Raw genomic sequence first — 20,286 nt, forward strand, 5'->3', positions numbered from 1 at the left:
ATCTATTCTAGGTCTTTTGCTTTTCCTCTAACTTTAGGGTAATTTTTTCTATATCGACAAGCTTTGCTGAGATTTTGATAGGAATTATATTAACCCTGTATATCAATTTGGGGAGAGTCGACATCTTTACTGAGTCTTCAATCTATAAATAGTATATCTTTTCTTTTATTTAAATCTTTCTTCACCTCTTTCATCAACACTTCATAATTTTTAGCATACATGTCCTTTACGTGTTCGATGTTTCTCTACATGCCTGCTTCCTTTCCTAGCTTTCCCCGTCTCAGAAAACAGCATTGTCATTTACCTGTTGGAGGTAATCCTTGATTCCCTATTTCCCTGATAGCCATGCCCCATCCCTTCCATCAACAAGTCCTTTCAGCTCTTAATTCTCAAACATACCCTGAGCCCATCTGCTGCATAGCTTCTCATCTGCGGCTGCCCCCACCCCAGGCCCTCTTACTCTCCACTCCCCTTCTGTTTTCATTCTTGTCCCCACAGCGCATTCTCCACTAAGTAGCCATGTGACCTTTTTAACACGCAAATCAAATCATGTAATTCCTCTGCCCCAAACTTTCCAGTGGCTTTTTGTGAACAAATTCTAACCCTTCCCTGTCTGATAAAGTCCTGCATTATCCCGCTCCTGTCTGCCGCTCTGACTTCATCTTGTACCTCTTCCTGCATCGCCCGCCATAGTCCGTCCACACCGTAAGGTCTCTGCACCAGCTCTTCATTCTCCCCAAGTCAGGTGTGGTTTTCCCTTTAAACATACCAATGCTGCTCTTTTTTCCGAAGGGTTGGCATGTACATAGTTAGTAATTTTACCTTTTATTGTACATTTTACCTGCTCATTCACTGTGAAATAGTCCCTGGCCCACCCTCGTGCCTCATTAACCCCTTCAATTGACGTAATCAAATTGATGTGGTCATTATGCACTTTGACAGTCATTAATACATTCTGATAATCCTCTACCACATAGAACTGTTAAGGATTAAGGAAATTAGCTCTATAATTTGTTTGTTGTTTTTGTTAGTTTTTACTTGCTCTCAAGGGTAATTTGCTAAATCCTGTAGGTCTGCCATTTCAGTGTGAGGTGGGAGATCTCACGGTTCGCAATGAACCTATCCTTGTGTGTGATTAAGATGCGAAGAATGGCCTCTAAGCACGTTGAAATTGGCTACTTAAGGAAAGGACTGTAATCTACGGGAAAGTGGGGCAGATTTTTCTTCCCATGATAAGGAATGCTGTCTGTGATGGTAGTGATTCAGAACAAAAGAGGAAGAGTGGCGTATTCAGGGCTCAAGACTTTTCTTAAATGAAGCTGTTCTTTATGGTACATTGTTCTACTCTAATCCATGTTTATAACCATTTAGTCCCATTAGTACTATGTATTTGTTTTGTTTTAAACCTGTATAAAGACTCAGTCCCTTTTATTTTAACTTTACTGATTTATTTTTTCATAGTAAATCTTTTTTTTTTCCAAGGCACATTTTACGATATGGGATAAGCTATTGGAAAGGTCTCGGAAATTGGTAAGTGTTTTTGACAGCTAATGAATACTCTTCTACAAAGAAATATTCATTGAAATTAAGCAAGCAACAACAACGAAAAGAAAAGAAGGAAAAAAGTAATTATTAGTTGTCTCAGTAGTTAAAGCAGCTTTGTGGTTGTTGTTTACACAGTATTTTGGCAAGAGAAAAACTGTAGCTTGAATTGTTTTGATTTTGTTTGTTAATATTATGGAAATGATACTGTAGAACTTGAAGAGAAATAAGAATATTCTATATAGTAGTAATAGTTCTTAAAGGTTGTAATGGTGTTAATTGGGTTTTATGATAATTATTTTGTATTCCTAATGAGCATTTAAAAGATTAAGATTAGTCAGATCTATTTTAAAACTGCCTTTACCGTTGGCATTAAATGTGCAAGTGTCCTGAAAAACAAATTTAAATGCTTGTGTTTTGTGGTTTGTTTGTCATTAGCATTTAGATTTCATAAGTAGGAATGATAATGTTTTTTGACCTTAACTATCCCTAGTCACTGTCATAGGCTGTGTTCATCTTTTGCTTAAATTATCTGATAGCTGTTCTGTGTAATCCGGCTGCATTGCATGAGCCCTTTACTAGTTTCCCTAGTGTTGTACTCTAGTCAGGCTGCAAACATACTGATCAGCACACGTCAGACTTGTCTTCAGGCTTGTTTATTTCTCCATTTCAGTTCTTCCATCGGGGGCTCATGTTCCATCCTTCTGTCTGCTTGCATCCTGCTCATCCTTCAGCACCTTCTCCACAGAACACTCTTAGTGTCGTTGCTTACCAAATACCCATTCGAACAGCTTCTGCATGATTACATACCTCCTCTTGCTGTTTTCTGCTGCTTTTTGCTAGTGCCTTTACATTCAATCTCTTAACCTATTCAGGGTTTATATGTATGTGTCATCCCAAATTTTGAACCCAGCATTTGGTACACAGGGTGGGGGGCTTACCCAATAAATATTTATTATTTTTGTGATGATGTTTAAACTTAGTCTACATGAATGAATTTATAGGTAGAATTTGTTTTTTAGGTACTACTTAGCCATAATGGTCTTGTGTAAAGCTTATGTAACTTCCTTTGATGAGAAAGTATATTTGAATAGATGGAATAACTTTGTCTCTTTGGTTGATTACAATAATTATTTTAGATGAAGGAAAGAGAAGAAATGAGTGTAATTTAGGGGAAACTCAGGAAGCAATAATAACTGAATACTTTAAAGCAAGGAAAAATGCAGAAAAATAGCAGATACAGTAACCGAGACTAGTAGAAATCAGCGAGTAGCTGTTTTTGAAACATTTATTCTGGTTTAGGTTTCTCCTTCCACTGTTCATTTTGCTTGTCTGTGAAGAGTAGGTTAAACATGATTCATTGATGCAGCCAGCATGGACTTATTAGGGTTTCTGCCAGGACCTGTAGGTATAAAAATGAACAGAACCTCTCACTGTCTTCAAGGAAGTTACTTTCATGGGGTAACTAGACATAAGCAGCCAATCAGGTGGGGGATACAGAGGAGTGGGACTCAAACCAAGCCCGGAGGGTGGTTAAGGAAGGTTCCCAGCAATTGGTGTCTCTGAAGCTTGTTTTAAAGGATGAACGAAAGTGGGGCAGGCAGGTAATTTGCTGGGGCATAGGTTGGGGGTTATCTCAGATGGGAGGAGAGCATGAACGTGAGATGAATCTGAACGTACAGTCCTGTGTAGAGTGAGTTATGAGTCCAAAGAAATTTGCTTCAAACAGTGTATGAAGGGCTCATCTCCCATGATGTAGAATTTTCATTCCCCTCCTGAGGGTGATTGGCCTAACTGGAGAATTTTAACAAGGAAGTGAGCTCTTGGGCAGCTGTTCCTGTTTAAAAGCTCATTGGGGGGAGGGTATGGGAGATAGCTGCCACTTAAGTCAGCAAGTACTCTTACTAAGGGCATAGAAGATGATGAGATTCTAAAGTTTAGGCATGGCAGTGAGAATGGCTGTGAAAGTTACTCAGGCAGAGTTAGTAGGACTGTTTATTGACTATGCAGGTAAGAGAACTGTGGATTCTCTAATACCCTGTGTGGGCAACTGGGTAGAGCCCTTCACTGAAATAGGTATGCAGGAGGTGGAGCAGGGTGTGGGGTGATGAGGAATACAGATTAGCCCCGTTTGCTTGATGTGTGCGAATGACACAATAGACAGACAGCAAGCTCTTTCATTCATTTAATGTTTTGTTATAAAGATGCTGTGGGAACCTCACTGTGGCTTCTCTCAGTTAGCCTATAGTATAATTGGTTTCTTTATATGGTGTTTGGCTTAAAGTTGCAGAACCTATTGATGACATTAAGTAAGGACTTACTGTATGGACATACAGATACCTATTAGTACTAAGCCTGTAATATACTATGTTAAAAATAGTATTATACCTCCCAACAAAATAGTGATTTAAAATATGTTGTTGCAGCACTGCTGGTGTTTTTGTTACACTGACGATTCATTTTATAGATGAGAAATAAAATGACAGCCTGGAGGAGCCTAGCTGCGGCCTCCTCCGGTTATATTGTTAATGGAATTGTGCTCTACTTGATAGTTTATATTGGGAACTTGGCCTTGTAAGTTTTTTTCTCTTTCTACTTAACTTTCTGTAATAATTACCATTGGAGAAAGACAAAGGTCATGTAAGGGAAGGACTGTGGGATGGTTTCAAGTGGCGGGTGGGGGGTAAAACTAAGTGCTCTTTAGAAAGTAAAGCTGTTCATGTTTTCACAGGTAACCGAAGATCAAAGTAAACCTACAGATGAAAGTACATCTACCTAGTAACACCTAAAATTTAAACATGTGTAGTAAATTAAAATAAAAGTTTTCTGTGTACCATTTGTGTGCTTATAAAGATCCACTGTCTTTTTCTAAGATTTATACTGTGTTTAGGTTTTTCTTTCCCTAAAGGATAGAACAACTCATGTTGTTGACTATAAAAATTTCACACAGACATAACCCCATCCCTTCATTCCCCAGATGTAGCACTGGGCTTGTTTTCTTCTTTCCTGCATGCATGAACTTAATGTGCACGAGTACAAATGGAATCTCTTGAAGACGTCAACAGGATCATGCTAGTTTCCATTTTTCCTTATTTTAAAGTGGTTCAGTCAACATCCTTGGGCAAAATGGCAAGTGCTTTGTGGATAGATAGGCAGATAACTGACTGTTTACTAAGTTAACTGTTTCTTATATACTGGTCATTTCACATGGAACCTTTTGTTTAATCCTCACAACAACGTGCTGTTCAGAGGTGTTTCCATTTGGTAAACAAGGAAACTGAAAGAGCACAGAACTGGCAAATTAGCAAAGCTGGAATTTGGACCCAGGTAATTTCACTCAGCCTCTTATGCACTGCTCTATGCTGCTCACGCGCCGGAAGTTTTGTAGGAAGAGGTTTCTGGTAGTGGAATTAGTGAAAGATGTTACCTGATCCTAGCCTCTCAAAGGTTTTGTCAGACGACAGTCCCAATGGCAGTTCTGAGAGTACCTGTTTCCCTGTGCCTTGGGCAAGTCTTGACTCTCAGCCTTCTAAAAATATTTTGCCAAAGAATTTCTTCCCATTCCTTTCCAAGCGCTTGCTTTCTGGGCTTCATGCACAGGTTTCATCTCAAGATTTATTTCTTCAGTCCTGGGTGGGATCTACTTTTTCTAGAGTCCATGTCTTCCTGTTCCCTGATTAACTTTCCTGTGTTCTGAGAAAAAGTGTTCAAGGGGTGAGCTGTTGCATGTCTAATGTGGCTTTACAGCTTACATTTTGCAGCTTACATTTATCAGCTTTTTGGCTAGATATAGAATTCTAGATTGAAAAATAATTTTCTCTCAAGTCTTTGAAATTAACTGTTACCTTCTGGCACCTGATGTTGTTAATGAGAAGTCTGATACCAGTTTAATTCTTGGTGTATAAAATGCTAAAATTTAATCTATAACTGGATAATCAGTTCATCACTTAATTCTCCTTGTTGACATCTGTCCAATGTTGACATCTGTCTTGAGCTCTAGGGAATTTTCTTTAAAAAAAATGATACCTTTTTCTTTTCTCTGTTTCTTTAATACCATTTAGTTGGATTTTGGATCTTCCGTATTGGTCCTCTGAATTTTTCTTGCATTTATATTCTAATCTTTTTACTTGAGCTTCTTGTTATGTCAAGCATATTCTCCTTTCTGAAAGCTCCTCTGCTTGTTCATAAAACCTTGTTCATGTTTAACAGATACAGTGTCTGCCTATTCGTTGAAAGGCTTCCTCATGTCATTTCCTTACAAGAAGAAACACTGTCCTGTCAGTGCATTTCCTTACCTTTCATGATTTACAAAGTATAATATTCTGTTTTAAAACGAAACATAATTGGTTTTATGATTCATGTTCTTTTCAGTTTGCTTGTATTGCTCAAGAGTTGTTTTCACATTTAGTATGTTGCATGTAATATACATGCAGAGGTGGTTGATACATACGGAGCTCTGTAGTATTCCATTTACTGTATACTGTATGATTGATTCATTCTTTCATTGATAACCATTGAGGATACATTTTCATATCTCTATATTTTCAATTATGGAATTTCTTAAATATGGAGACTGCTTTCTTGATCTGCAGAATTTAGGAAAGACCAAACTGATGCTTGAGCTGTCTGTAATGAGTGCATACAAGTCAGCTTGGAAAAATAATCCCTGAGGTTGGAATATACACGTATGCCAGGTACAGATAGTCTCGGCATCAGAACAGGCTGTGTTTCCAAAGTCAGTGGAGACTTGGATATATTTTCCTGTTCCACTCAGGCAGCTGTGAGCAAGGCCCTGAGCTGAGTGAAATATGAAGAAGTTTAAACTGATATTTCTTCCTTACAGGAGCTCATGATCTAGAATCAAGGACAACACATACACAAATAACATGTGTGGGGCACAATGTGAAGCACTTTTGTAGGAGAGCTACATGCTGTACTTTTGAGAACGGAGGAGAAAGATCATTTCTGTGTGCGACCCTTTTCAAAGTTCATTTTCTTTGTGGTTGGCATGGGCTGAGGGATTAGAAATTGCTGAGCTGACAGCATTTGGGAAAGGGTGGGATTTTCCTAAATGGAGACTGAGTATAATGATGGTAAAGCTTTGCAGCTTTGCAGCCCAGGAGTTGGGGGGGCAGTGATATAGCATGGCAGTGATATTTTGTAATTGTTTCATTAGTCTGTGAACTCTTTGCAAGGCAGGAACTGGCTTCTCATTGACCTTCGCATTGACCTCCCCTAGCCACTGCTCTTAACAGGAGCTTGTCATTTGGGTCTCCATAGTACATGGCCATTGATTGGCTGCAGCTGGTGGTAAAATGCAAGACAGTTTCAGTGGGGACTTGCAAGTCAGGTGGGTTTTACTGAGATGGTTAGGATGTTTTTGGTGGGGAGGGATAACGGGACCTGAAATTTAATTGCTGTCATCCCCCAAAGAGCTCAGTGACAGGGCACCTCACTGCACATCCCATGTTACAAAACCTCTCATTGTACAGTGAATGGTGTGCAAACTGAAATTAAATCTATGGATTCTGCTGAGCACCATTCCTAGTTGCCATTTCAGCGGCATTACTGGTGTCAACCAATTTCTCAGAGTTGGTTTATGAACCACTTGCATTCTGGATCACCTAGTTAGCCTGGTGAAAGGTAGTTTCTGAGCTCCTTTAGAGAATCAGAATCTCTGGGTGGGGCAGGGAGCCTGGGAATCTGCACCTTGGCAAGTCCCCGAGGTGCAAATCACTGTCCTAGCTCTCCAGTTATAATATGTAGAACTTTTTAGTCTTTATTTGCTATAATGAACTTTTACTTACCAAAAATCACCTCTTTGAGCCTATGGGTATAAAGTGAAATATTCACAGTATTTAAACTCATTTCTGCTTTTACAGTTGGACTTGGAATAATAATGATGTATTGAGCCAGTAACCATTTGAGTGGGATAAGAGTGCAGGTGGTGGATTGGCCTCAAGGGTATCGCCTCCTCCAGTACAGTCATTCACACACCAAGAGAGCGCGGCTCAGTGCCTTAGTGCTAGTGGACTGGGAGCTGCTGAGCCCTGCCAGGAGGGGTGCCTGGAGACAGAGACATCGCTGGGATGAGGTCTGAGAAATCCACCTCAAAAACATCTAGTGCTTAGGTGGCTGGGAATGAGTGCGTGTAGCCAGGTCAAAGCAGTGGTGCCAGGGAGCAGAGTCCCCTTGTGTGAACGTTGTTTCCGTGTCCTTATTGCTGAGAGAGTTGGACTCCAAAATGGGAAACTGCTCTTAGGGTAAGTTTCATCTGTTGGTTTCTAGTCATTACTGGTCAAGAACCACATAAGATTTTTTCCAACTGCTTCCCATTTCTGGACTTTTTATTCTCCTCAAGCTCTATTTCTTCCATTTTCTTTGACGTATTGGTCACCTATTTTCAGAGACATTCTAATGCTCCAGCTTCACTTTTTTCCTCCTGATTCTAGTTTTTCCCCTTATTTTTTTAGCTGCTAGGTTCATGTAGCTGCTGGCAGTGAATAGGAAAGGCTTGGTCTCGAATTCAGCAAGTTTTGAGGAAGTGGGTCAGATCCTAGACAACCCCCTTGATGTTCTTCAATTTTTAAAAAAGAAACCATGTCCTGCACTTTAATGCCTCATTCAGTTTAGTATTCTCTGTACCTTCTCTACCACAGAACCCACTTTTTCTTCAGCCACCCTTAGTTTGTCACTGCAAAATACACACACACACACACACACACACAAACTCACACACTGCATTGCTAGTTAACCCTTCCTCCAACCCAGACATACACCCAGTCTTACTCATGCTCCAAGAATTCTAGAGTGGCTGAGTATACTGGTCAGGAGGACTCCATCTAAGACCAGGAGGTCGGGAACTAGAAGCCTAGGAGAGTTGGGCATCACTGAAAACCCAGTGACCCTGGCATTATCTAGGTTCCCTGGGTTGACATCATGGAATTAAGGATGGATCGGAGCTAATGTGTCCTTGAGGAGGTCTGCTCTGGTAGATATTTGATGTAGATGATTGAAACAGTTATAATGAACAAAGTTTTAAAGCCAGTGTTTAACATTTAATGTATAATAGATATTGTGCTCTCATTTTTTAATTACAGTTGACATTCATTAGTTTCAGGTGTACAGCATAGTGATTAGATAATATATAATTTCTGAAGTGATCCCCTTGATAATTCTAGTCCCTGCCTGGGGCCATACATAGTTATTACAGAAATTGTGCTCTTCATGAGCACTATTTCATTTAAGCCTACCTTCCTTATGAAGTACAGTCATCACTTTACTGATGAGGAAACTGAGGCCGAGGGAGATTAATTTGCTTAAGTTTCATGTAGTGTATTCTAGTGCTCGTCACAGGAGGCATTTCAGTGTTCTTAGTCATAGCTTTTTGATGGCCATAGCTTTCCATTATAACAGGAAAGGCAATGCTGGATTAGTCTTATTCCAGGCCTAACATTCTGGGACTTTGTGGTTTTATGTAGCAAGCAGGGTTTTGAAAAACTGGGACTTGAAACGAGGACAGTGCAGATAAAATGAATAGTCTGGCCCTGGCCGGTGGGCTCAGTTAGGTGGGCATTGTCCAGTGCTCTGAAAGGTTTCCGGTTCCATGCCTGGTCAGGGCACATGCCCAGGTTGTGGGCTCGATCCCCAGTTGGGGGAGTGCAGAAGGCAGCCGCTCAATGTTTCTCTCTCTCTCCCTTTCCTTTCCTATCTCTAAAAATCAATTTAAATATCTAAAACAGAATAGTTCGAAGAAACACCCTTGAATGGGGCACACCTACATGGGGGCTCCATGGAGCCAAATGTTCATTCCAAGGGTTAAGAGGAGAATTTATCTTGGCAGCATACAGCTTGAACAGAAATGGAGACTAGGCCAAGGGGGTGCCCTCAGTGAAAAAGACTATGTCCTAGGAGTCAGGAATGTTCCCTTTTAGGAGTCATATTTTTTCCGCGCGCGTGCGTGCGTGCGTGCGTGCGTGTGTGTGAATAACTTCTGAAATTACAGATTGTACCTTGCAAAAGGCCATAAAATGAATATTAATAACTAAAGACTCAAGATTTTTATTTGGTTATAGTGAATAACTTTGACAAAATGCTGAGAAGAGTTGCCAATACAGGTATACATTAAATATGCTAACAATTAAAATTAGCTCTTTATTTGTGATATAGTTAATTATGGAGAAAAATTGCATAGAGATCCAAACCTTAAAAATTCTGTCAATCAAATCATTAGCCTTTCTTTGTCAAAGTGGGAAAACTAGTTCTTGGATTATTTTTACTGTAACAATGTGGCACCTTATATTTTACAAAATAGTTCTCTAATGGAAGCCTCACACCAACCTTGTAAAGTGTTAGCCCCATGCTATGGATGAAGAAACAGGCTGAGAGAGGAAAAGTGGATTCTCTGACTCCATGGCATTATTATGAGGCTAAGCTACTGAACCTGGGTTTGGGACTTAATTTCAGATAGAAATTTTTCAATTAAGTCTGTATTTTGTAGGAAAAAGACAGGGAGTTAGCTCTTAGACATCCTTTACCATGCTGATTGGTTAAAAAAATGTTTCATTTTTTAAATACAAACTCAGTGTAATAGCCTTTTGATATCTCTTAAGATTCAATTGAAAGTATTTTTTTAAATTTATTTTCAATTATAGCTGACATACACTATTCTGTTAGCTTCAAGTACACACATACTGATTAGACATTTATGTACCTTATGAAGTGATCACCACAATAAGTCTAGTATCCATCTGGCACCTTACATAGTTATTATAACATTATTGACTATATTCCCTATATTCCCTACTTTATATCCCTGTGACTATTTTTATAGCTTGCAGTTTGTATAAAGGTGTTAATTTTAAACCAAAGCTGTCAAAATAGAAAGTGATTACATGGGGGAAATACCATTTTCTAAATCTTTTTAAAAATGTTGTTAGGCAAACCAGGATGTAACTTAAGGATAGCAGTCCTAATTTCTAACAACAGAGATATACTAGAAACTTGTTTCAGAATGTCTTTAGTTCATATGTCATAGTGGAAGCATTAAAAGTGCTTATGTACAGTTATAATGAACAAACCCAACTTAGAACTAAAAATTACATGAATACATTTTCCTTTAAATGTTAAAAACAAAGATGTGTGTTTGAAGATTACAGTAAAAATGCTCGCATTCAGAATACTGCTGATACTTTTAAATGACCTGGCTCTTAAAACCTAAGTTAAGGTGGAACAGCCCAGGGACCAGATTATGATTAACAAATTACAATAAAGCCCGGACCTCAGTCTCTCCAGCAAGTGACTCATGCTTCTTTGTCATCCTCCCACAGCACCAGTTTGTTCCACGTGAATGCTAGTAACAGGCATCATACCCTGTTAATGCTAACATGTAGGAGTCAGTCGAGGTAAAAACCCCTATCACGATTAGCATTAACAGCATACAGCCTCCAGCAAGCCTCCAGCATTCAGAGTACGAGACAGAGAGAACTCAAACCACGGATTTCCCCTTCCTGGCGTGCACCACCTGCAAGAGAGAGAGAGATGGTTGTGTACGCACTTGCAGTTATGTTGGACAGATACAACTCTGAAAGCAAAAATAGTCTTTATTTTCTATTTAAAGGACAGAGCTCATTAAATCCTAGGAAGTAATTTGTTGAAAAGGGTAGAGAAGTTGGCAATTAAAAGATGACACTCTTTACCTTTCAGCGTATTTGAAGGCTGTTTTTAAGTTTATATTTTAAATTTTGTTCTGTAGTTCTGAATTATTTACACATATGTATAATCTTTAAAATAAAAACAAAACCACATTACAAAGTCCCCAAATGCTAAAATGCAAAGGGGTGGGGGTCTTGAGTTCTGTCATACTATCTTCTGACTTATATCTCACCTGGGAACTAGACAATTTAAGTAAAAGGCCAAAATATTCAAAACAATACTTTATGATTTATGAAAATAAAAGTTGAATTAACCTGTTGTACAAAAGTAGACTTTGGGCTGGATTTTCATTCTGTAACAAACAGTTGAGGTTTTATCTTTATTATTTTTTTAAGAAACAGAATACAGGCAATGAAGGCCTTGCCTACAAATGAATCCATCATAAAACGTCCCCATCTGCTATAGAGCAATTCCTCTGGGGAAAGCACTACCCAGTGGCTTTGGTCTTGATCTACGTAAAGGAAGTGTGACTTACAGAGTGCCGTTTCTCAAAATACTTGTGTTCAGCAAAGAGTGGATTAAAAAGAGAAAAAGATGAATTTGCTACTTCCTGTTAAGAGTAAGAGTTTACTGTCAGATAAAGTGACATTTCTCCCACAGCTTCTGGTTTCGGAGCTCCTGTTGCAGAACCTAGAATGATACCTAGAGTATCGTTCAAGTATGTGGTCTCTTTCAGTGCAAGAGGGGAATCACCTTCTCTTTTATTTAATCATGAAACCAGCTAGTTGTGAAATAGTGATTAAGTTCAAAAGAAATGTATCAAGTTAAAAATTCCCCAATGAATATATTTTGATAGGGCAGAATATCGTGGTTTGGAAATTTCCAGACCAAGGAAATATATCATTCTTACTGATAGTAATTTTTTTTTTAACTTACTGTTATCTGAAATGAATTAGTTTAATGATGAAGAGCTTTGACTTAAATCATGTCAAATCAGAATTTTAATTCATTTTACTGATTTTCAGTCAGTCAATATTTTAAAAATAAGGGCTTTTTTTTTCCTTCCTTCCACACAGTATGTAGGCCAATATAAATATTCAATAAATATATTAATATGCTAATGTTAGTTTCTCCCAAACTAATATAATTCAACCTTCTCTTAAAGAGATTTGTCAACAATAAAATAAAATTAAGTTAAAAAAAAATAAAGCAAATTGCTTGCATACTGTTCTACCCATAATTTTTTCTCCTGTTCTTTGAAGGTGACATCTGAACACAGGTATTAAAAGAAATACATTTAGTATGATAATTGTTTTTTTTCCCTCTTTCATCTTTTTTCACCTTACATATGAATTGCCTGATTAGAGTGCTCAGAAAAGTGACAAGTGTTTTTCACAGTGTGCTATATACTGTGTTAAAAATTCTAACAGCTTTTATTTTTTTATTGGTTGAAACTAAAGGTTTGCTGAAATAAAAAGCATCACACAGGCCCTCTTTTGTTCTCAATGCTCAAACAGAAACTGACACTGTGTTATCTAGACTGCTCAGGCATGATGAATTCCCAAAACTGCGGAGAAGTGAGCAGTTTGTCTAACTATACAACACAATCTTAAATCTCATTTAAAACATACTAATAGATAACAAACATTAGTCCCAATAAATAGAATAAAAGAGGAAATATCCCACAATAGTTTTTTTAAAAAGTATATTCAGTAGACTTTTAGACATGAGAATGGCCAGAAGGCCAATCCCTGTTGAAGCTGTGATCACTTCCAGTGTTTGACTGAGTTGCAAGGAGGACTCAAGCTAACCAACAACAGAATTGCTGTTTCTAAGTGGGAATTAGTGATCACAGACAACAAAGGCTAATCTATTAGCCAAGCACTGGGCAGAGAATGAGGTCACGAGGTAATAAGAAATGAAGTGGCTCCTCTGGAATCAGTATAGCTGCACAGCCGGTAGAGTGGCAGAAGAATTATACACAATTGAGACCTGGCAATCAACAGTGACCGCTGCTAACCATTTGATAAGAATGTGACTCGCGTAAATTGCAATGTATAGCAATACAGGAGAAATTTGTATGGATTCTACCATACAGAGTGGGGGTCTTGACGAGGCTAATTCTAAAGACATCAAACCCCGACTGCACGGTACCTTCAGGCCTAGAACATGACGTATCCATTGTCAGTATGCACTTCACTAGAGCACAACAGAAGTTGAGGACAGGTATCAAGTTAAATGTAGTATTTGGAAGAATCCATTACTCTGTAATTGTCCAAACTATTCCTTTTTACCTTGAATAAAAATCTACCAAGATGAAGCACTAGATCAGTAATAATACCAGGTATCTTCATGATATGGCAGGTCTACTCTTTCTCTGTGCTGAGAACTAAACTGAAGGCAGCGCTCGGGGAAAATGCTCCTCATTCTTTTCTAAACGATGACTTTTTTGGAGGGGGTCATATGACATTGTTTTTTTTGTTTGTTTGTTTGTTTTAAGAGAGAGGAAGAAAGAGAAGAAAACATCAATGAGAGAAACATTATTGGCTGCCTCCCGTACATGCCCCAACCGGAGATCAAACCCAAAACCTTTTTGGTGTAGGGGTTGGTGCTCCAACCAACCGAGCCACCCAGCCAAGCTCCATCTATCCTTTTATTCTTATCTGACTGGTTAGTCAGGACAGATGTTATCAGCAGTACAGTCATAGCAGAATAAGTCCAAAGTTTGTCCCTAAAGATCTCTTTTCATATATGAATCGTAAGTTATATCCATCCACAATTTTATAAATTTCTCTATTTTCTTACTTTGCTGCTTATCCTCAGCACCAACCACTTAATATTCGTCCATCAGAACTGCATGCCAACAGTCATGATGCTTGACTCATAACCAAGCCATCGTGTGACTCCCCTGATTTTATTTACCCTGAAATGTACAAATACTTGGGAACTATTAATTTGTGCAAAGTGAATGTACACTTGTTTCTACTGAAAAAACATGATCCTATATTTATGTAGTCATACAAATTCTAGCTCCAGAGCCATTCTGGCTGTAAAGTAATATAATTATGCTTTTGAAAATTAAAATGATTGTTTAGATAATTGTTTTTAAGTATTTTCCCCTTGTTATTTAGTTTTCTTTTGTATCAGTAGAAATGTAATCATTAAAATGGAATTTAATGTTGATTGCTAAAAGCAACTTAGCTTATAATTAATTGCATAAGAAAGCTCTATAAGTTCTGGCTTTCCCACCAGAACTTATCCTGATTCCCTGTATTCTCAAGTTGCTGTTTGGATTAGGTCATGAAAGTAAGCAGTGAAGGTTAATGCGCCAATCTAAAAATTAAGATCCTGAGAAAATTTGGACTTGTCATAGCTATTCTTTGGAATGATGATTTCTTGATTACCTTTTCACTTAGGGTCAAAAGATGAAGGTGAGGGCAAACATGATGCTCCGAGGACTTGTTCCTTGGAAAATTCTACATCTTTCACTGCTTCCCTTCCCTCCCCTTCTGCTAAGTCTGAATTTCTTACCACTAGAACCATCTCCTCTGGGTGGGAGAACCTAGGTGGCAGGTCAGGTTTCAGTAAGCTGCTCTTGAAATGCAACGAACTTATCTAGAGAAGGGGAAAAGGGTGGCAGTGAAGGCCCTCCCACTGACACATCGACTTAGACTTGTTTATTGGGTTAGTTAGCTGGTCATCTCTGAAAGCAGAGGTCAGGGACTGAGGCCCGTAGACCCAGGGTGGGTAAGTTTTAATGGGGATGAAATGACTTAGAGAAAAGATGAGGGCAGACCCAGGTAGTCTGAGAGCTCACCCTTTCATGCCGCCATAGAATTATCACAGGTGAGCGGTAAAACAGTGTGACCTAAGTTTGTTCAGTTATTTGTGTTTCAACCTCTCCACATGCTGTTAAAACCTCATTGTTTAATTTCCCAGTACTGTTTGTACAATATTTTTTATTGATTTTTAGAGAGGAAAGGAGAGGGAGAGAGAGTGAGAAACATCAACCACTGTCTCCCGCACACCTGTGCCCTGACCGGGATCAAACCAGCAGCCTTTCGGTGCACAGGACAATGCCCAGCCAACTGAGTCGCACCGGCCAGGGCCCCAGTAATTCTTTATAAAGGCCTTCAGTATACTCTGACCAAAGGAAATATTCAGGTGACTGGTGTTTGGAAGTGTGTTCATTCCTGTGAAGTTATTTTTTTTAAATTTAAATTACATGTTTTGTGTAGAACATGATCATTCTGTGTTCCATCTCAATAGCTTCTGCACTTTCAGAAAGTGGGGCAGAGTAGTATGTTTCCTCTTCAATTCATACAAGTTCCATCAGTAAAAAGGGATTGATGGTATGTCCTGCTACTGGCTGAGATGGTAACTAACTGGGCCGTGTTCATCATCTTAAAACAAAGTTAAAATGCATTGTTCTGTAGGAATAACCTGTATCCTGACCTCTTGGGAAATGATAAGACTACTTTACACTTAAGAAAAATTCCCTGTAGAAGCCATTGCTGGGAAAAAAATGACAAACGCACTATGGCATATTTTCTTCCCACAAAAATTTAACAACCCTTCTCTTGATAGTTCTAATTAAGAATTCTTTAACAAAAATACCCTATTCCAAAATAAGAGCTCTTTATTGAAAAGACTGGTTTGTACATGAAATAGCTTGTTATATAACATACCCTTCTATATTCTAAAATTTAGAAAATGAGAGTTTTTAAAGATATGTGTCAGTAATATATTAATACATGAAACTAAGGGTAACATACTTTTGGGCTGTCCCAGGAGAGAGCTAATGGGGATACCATAGGATCACTATGGAAACATTATATTGAGTGACTGTTTCATTGTGAATGCATAAGTGAGAAAAAATATTGCCCTTAGAGAACTATTCTGCTTTTTTCAATTTTAAAAACCAGGAAGTTTTTACTGAAACAACTTGTGGAACTTACTTACAAACTAAATAACCTGCCCATAGCTTTATTAAGGACAGTGATTAATTCCTTCACTTTTCCGATAAGGCTGTGGAAAAACACAGGTTAGAAATATTTTCCCCCAGAGTCATTCTGTGGAGTGAGCAGGAGGAGTAGGCCGAGAGCCCAGCTCCACGTCCTGGACCAGTGTAGGGGGTGGGGGTGGGGTGGACACTTCCTCAACACCCTGACCTCACACTGGCTCGGCTTCAGGCCTGAGGCTTTGGGAAAATGTTATCAAACATGGGTGAAAGCAAGGGGAGGGAAGGAGAGAGCTGGGAGGGGGTGAGGGGGGAGATGAAACCTGTTGCTTTAAATCATGGCTATTCATTCGTATTTCATATTTACTATTTACACAAAAGGTTTTCCGTATGTCTAACAACTTAAACTTTTTAAGATGACACTTCCATAAGAGAATTTTAATAAATAGTTTTCTCTTTTTCACTCACAATTTATTTTCAATATCCTTTCTCCCCTACCCGCCCCCCCCCCTTGGAAAAAAGAAACCTGATGGCAGTTTACCTCTGGAGTATTTGCCATCCTTTACCAGCCCCCTCTCTAGGACACCTCCTCTGTGCACATGACTGCCCACTGTTTACTCTCAATACTGAATTTCAATAAAATTCCTCCTCTGGAACTTTTATGTGTAACCTGTTTGTTAGCCATATGTACAGGGTCCCATATGTCCAGCACCATAGGAAAAAAATCCTATTTCTACAAGCCACAGATCATATTTTTCTATTTTTACACAAACAAGGAAAGATTTGTGAATTGAGAATGATGGGAGACAAACTGAGTAAATTCTGGGAACAAAAGGTTTGGTTTTGCCTGTTTAAAAATTAGTTTCCTTATGATGCTACATGTGTGGATGCCCTGTGTTACAGGCAAAAACCATACTGTCACTTTTTACAGCCCCACAGCATTTCACTCAGGGCCTTCACACACCAAACGAGGGTTAAGCTTGGGCTCCCCCCATGCCCTCTCTGGACGTAATCTCATACATGAGCCCCTGGTATACCCGCTTCAAATTGCTCCTCACACATGGACTTGCCCACCTAGCCTGTTTCTCTCTCTCGAAGGCAGCGAACTCCTGGAGGCTGGGTTCCCTCCAGCTCCTGATGTGGCCTCCCTCTCTGCCCCCAAGGGGGTTAGTCCTGTCCTCAGAGCGCTCATCACTGTGCTGGAGGATTTGAGTAAGACTTTAACTGATATTCAGATTCTTGGAGGATTAGTGTAGTACAAGCTTATAAACGTGGGAATATATTAATGAGGTTTATTGGTCTAATAAAGATTAGTAATGGGCTATTTACATTTAGAGGACTCCAGGCGTGGATCTCAGTCCACCAAGTACAGTGGGTTTAGGGCAAAGGTGGGGCCTGCTACCAGAAATAACCACCTGAAGTTGTAGGTAAAGATGAGCTTCCAGTCCTGGTTCCTTTAAACCACACATGGGTGCCCTGATCACGTGTGTGCACTACGGAGGGGCATGTCCTTATTCTCAGGAGATGCGTGCCAGGTCTGCCTATAGACAGGCACGCAGGGATAGGCGGGTAGGGACAGAGAATGAAACACGCGCAGCTGTTACCAGGTAGTGGACAGAAGTGAAGGGGTTGGCGCGGTTACTCCGTTTTCAACTTGCCTGGGTTCCCTTGAGCCCAGTGGTGCTACTGGCTGTGTGATGGTTGATCATTTAAGTCTCTTTTTAACCTCTTTAAGTCTAAGCTGCTTCTCTAAAAATGGAGATAATGATAGAACCTACTCAAAAGGTTGTTATGAAGATGACGTGACACTGAATAAAGCATTTAGTCGGGTGCTGGGCTCACTGTCAGGGCTCAGCGGATGTTAGCCACAGCACTAGTGCCATCGGTCATGAATACCTGCCGAGTACCTGGACAGCCATCACATGGTGCTTTAAAAGTACAAGTCAAGATACGTTTGCTACTGTAAAACTGAATCATGATATAAATCAGAGGTTATCGAAAAACACATGCCAAATCAAAGTAATTCTTTGGTTTCCTAATCTCTAACAGGAATAGGTAACTGCTAAAAGGTAGACCAAAACATTTCTTTGGAAATTGTTTTTCTTTGGGTTAAGGGGAAAAATCCATTCTGAAACTGTTAACTCTTTAAAACCAAACCATTTTTTACCTTGTCAAGAATTTTTAGAGACTACTTTGTACACATTCACTTGACTTTCCCAGACTGTTTTTGTGTATCTGTTTCCAAATTGGTTTTGTGAAATATACAGGATCATAAATGTGCACCTAATAATTGCAAACATGAGCACCGGGTACGAGTTTGATTACTTGATGTACATGAACTTGTTTATTCCTCCTACAGTCTTAGGAATGAGTGTTACCATCCCCTGCTTACACCCGGGGGCAACGCGGCTCAGACACTTGAATTAACAGGTTGAATGTTGGCAGGGAGGACCACTGCTGGGATAGACACCTGAGCAACCAATGTGCTGGCCTGATGGTGGACAAGCAACATGAAGGAGCAAAGCCCTTTGTTAACACAGCCAGGAACCTATCCTGTGCGCAGACCGTGCTCACTGGAGAAACGGCACAGATGCCACTCGCTGTGCTGGGTTGTTTGACCTTATCCAATAGCGCCACTGTTTCATTAAATCAGCTGTTTGATCTTCTTTACTAGTGTTTTTTCCTTCTGCCACTGCCTTAACCCCATGTACCCTCATGTGGATATTGTTTTTCAGACTTGGCACAGTCAGTCACAGTCTTTCAAAAACCTGCCACTTGGCCAGTGGTAAGCCTCATTATCTGGTGAGCGTGGCATTGCGTGTAAGGTGGGAACTGTGCCTTTTGGTTCAGACAGATCTTCCACATTGCTGAGAGTCTCTGAGTCGAGAATGAGAATGCTGAACTGCTCAGACATGTGATGTGTTGATTTGAAGGTAAATCTGCTTTGGGGTGATTTTGCTGGATACCCTGAATATTGTAAGCCCAAAGACAAGATGGGTGGAAAAAGCTTAAGTGTTTCATGGCAGGTGAGTTTTACACAGTTGTGATCAAATTAAGAGTGTTGCATTACCTTAGGAGTCTGAGATAAAGGGAATATATATAAGAAAGCTATAGTCAGTGAAAAAGAGAGGCTTTTAAAATTCAATATTTTTCTTAGAGAAAAAATGTTTCAGTTTTCTTATTCCATCCAATTTCAGCAAACGTGACAGTTCTGAAGCCAGTAAGATTAGTGGAAGACAAACATACATTCTTTAGTCAGTTTTGCTGGTATGTACTTACTCTGACTGCTTTTAACAGAGGATGTGAGTTCACTGAGTCCAGCTATGTCATAGGAGATACATGAAAGTGAAGTGGCAGTCATACTGGAATCACAGAATTTCATCCGTTTAAGGGACTTTAGAAATGACTCAACCCCTCAGCCACACATTTCAGAGATGTGAAAAATGAGGCACAGGAATTTGCAGAGTTGGGACTAGAAACCTGCTATGGTTCTCAGGCTGGTGCTCTTTCCACAGTACCAGGCTTCTGCACTGTTGGCTGGAAGCCTAACATCAAAGTTATTAAAATCAGTAGTTTCAGCAAAGCTATAGGCAATGACTCACAAAAATGTACAGACCCCAGCGAGTCAAGGACAGAGGTGCTCAGTCTAGGTGCAAGGTAAGGAGTCCACACACTGCTCCACCATTCAAGCTATTTAGTGCTCTTAGGTTCACAAAGGGATCGTGAAACTCCACACCCAGGAGGGTCATGGCTGAGACTTAAGGAAGCCTGGAGCTCACTGACATGAATGCAAAATTGTGAGGATGCACCAAAAAAAAAATATATATATATATATATGGGAAAAGCATAGGTAATTGCCATTAGATATGAGGTAGGAAAAAGGAGTTAAGAATTGTTACTCTAAGACAAAAACCTCTTTAAATTGGTAGATCTTAGTCATGACATAAAATAGCTGATGAAAAAACTTTTCAAGAGTTAAAACCTAGGGCTTTTTTGGGTAGAATTTTTGATTCACAGAAGACTGATTTGATGAGCTGTGAAGAAAGATTAAGGTTTTTTTCCATGTTTGCCATTGGAAAGTACAGAATGGCACGTTCACAGCACATTCTGACTAGTTGCAGTATTTATGT

The 20,286-nt window shown here is 39.4% G+C and overlaps 1 protein-coding gene across 3 annotated transcripts in view; it reads left to right on the plus strand.

The window, feature by feature from the left end:
* Positions 1-18,822, plus strand: part of MRPL39 (mitochondrial ribosomal protein L39) — a 32,917-nt gene extending 14,095 nt beyond the window's left edge. For 2 of the 3 annotated variants that reach the window (XM_081137713.1, XM_081137711.1), the window contains exons 9-10: positions 1,483-1,530; positions 4,274-4,380. In XM_081137713.1, coding sequence (XP_080993839.1) covers positions 1,483-1,530; positions 4,274-4,321 — 96 coding nt within the window. In that variant the 3' untranslated portion in view covers positions 4,322-4,380. Of the gene's footprint in view, positions 1-1,482; positions 1,531-4,273; positions 4,381-18,515 lie in introns of those variants that run through there. The other variant, XM_081137712.1, reaches the window with a different exon arrangement.
* The last annotated feature ends 1,464 nt before the right edge of the window (positions 18,823-20,286 follow it).

Source organism: Miniopterus schreibersii (genome assembly GCF_964146895.1).
Source record: "Miniopterus schreibersii genome assembly, chromosome: 5".
NCBI classification, from domain to species: domain Eukaryota; kingdom Metazoa; phylum Chordata; class Mammalia; order Chiroptera; family Miniopteridae; genus Miniopterus; species Miniopterus schreibersii.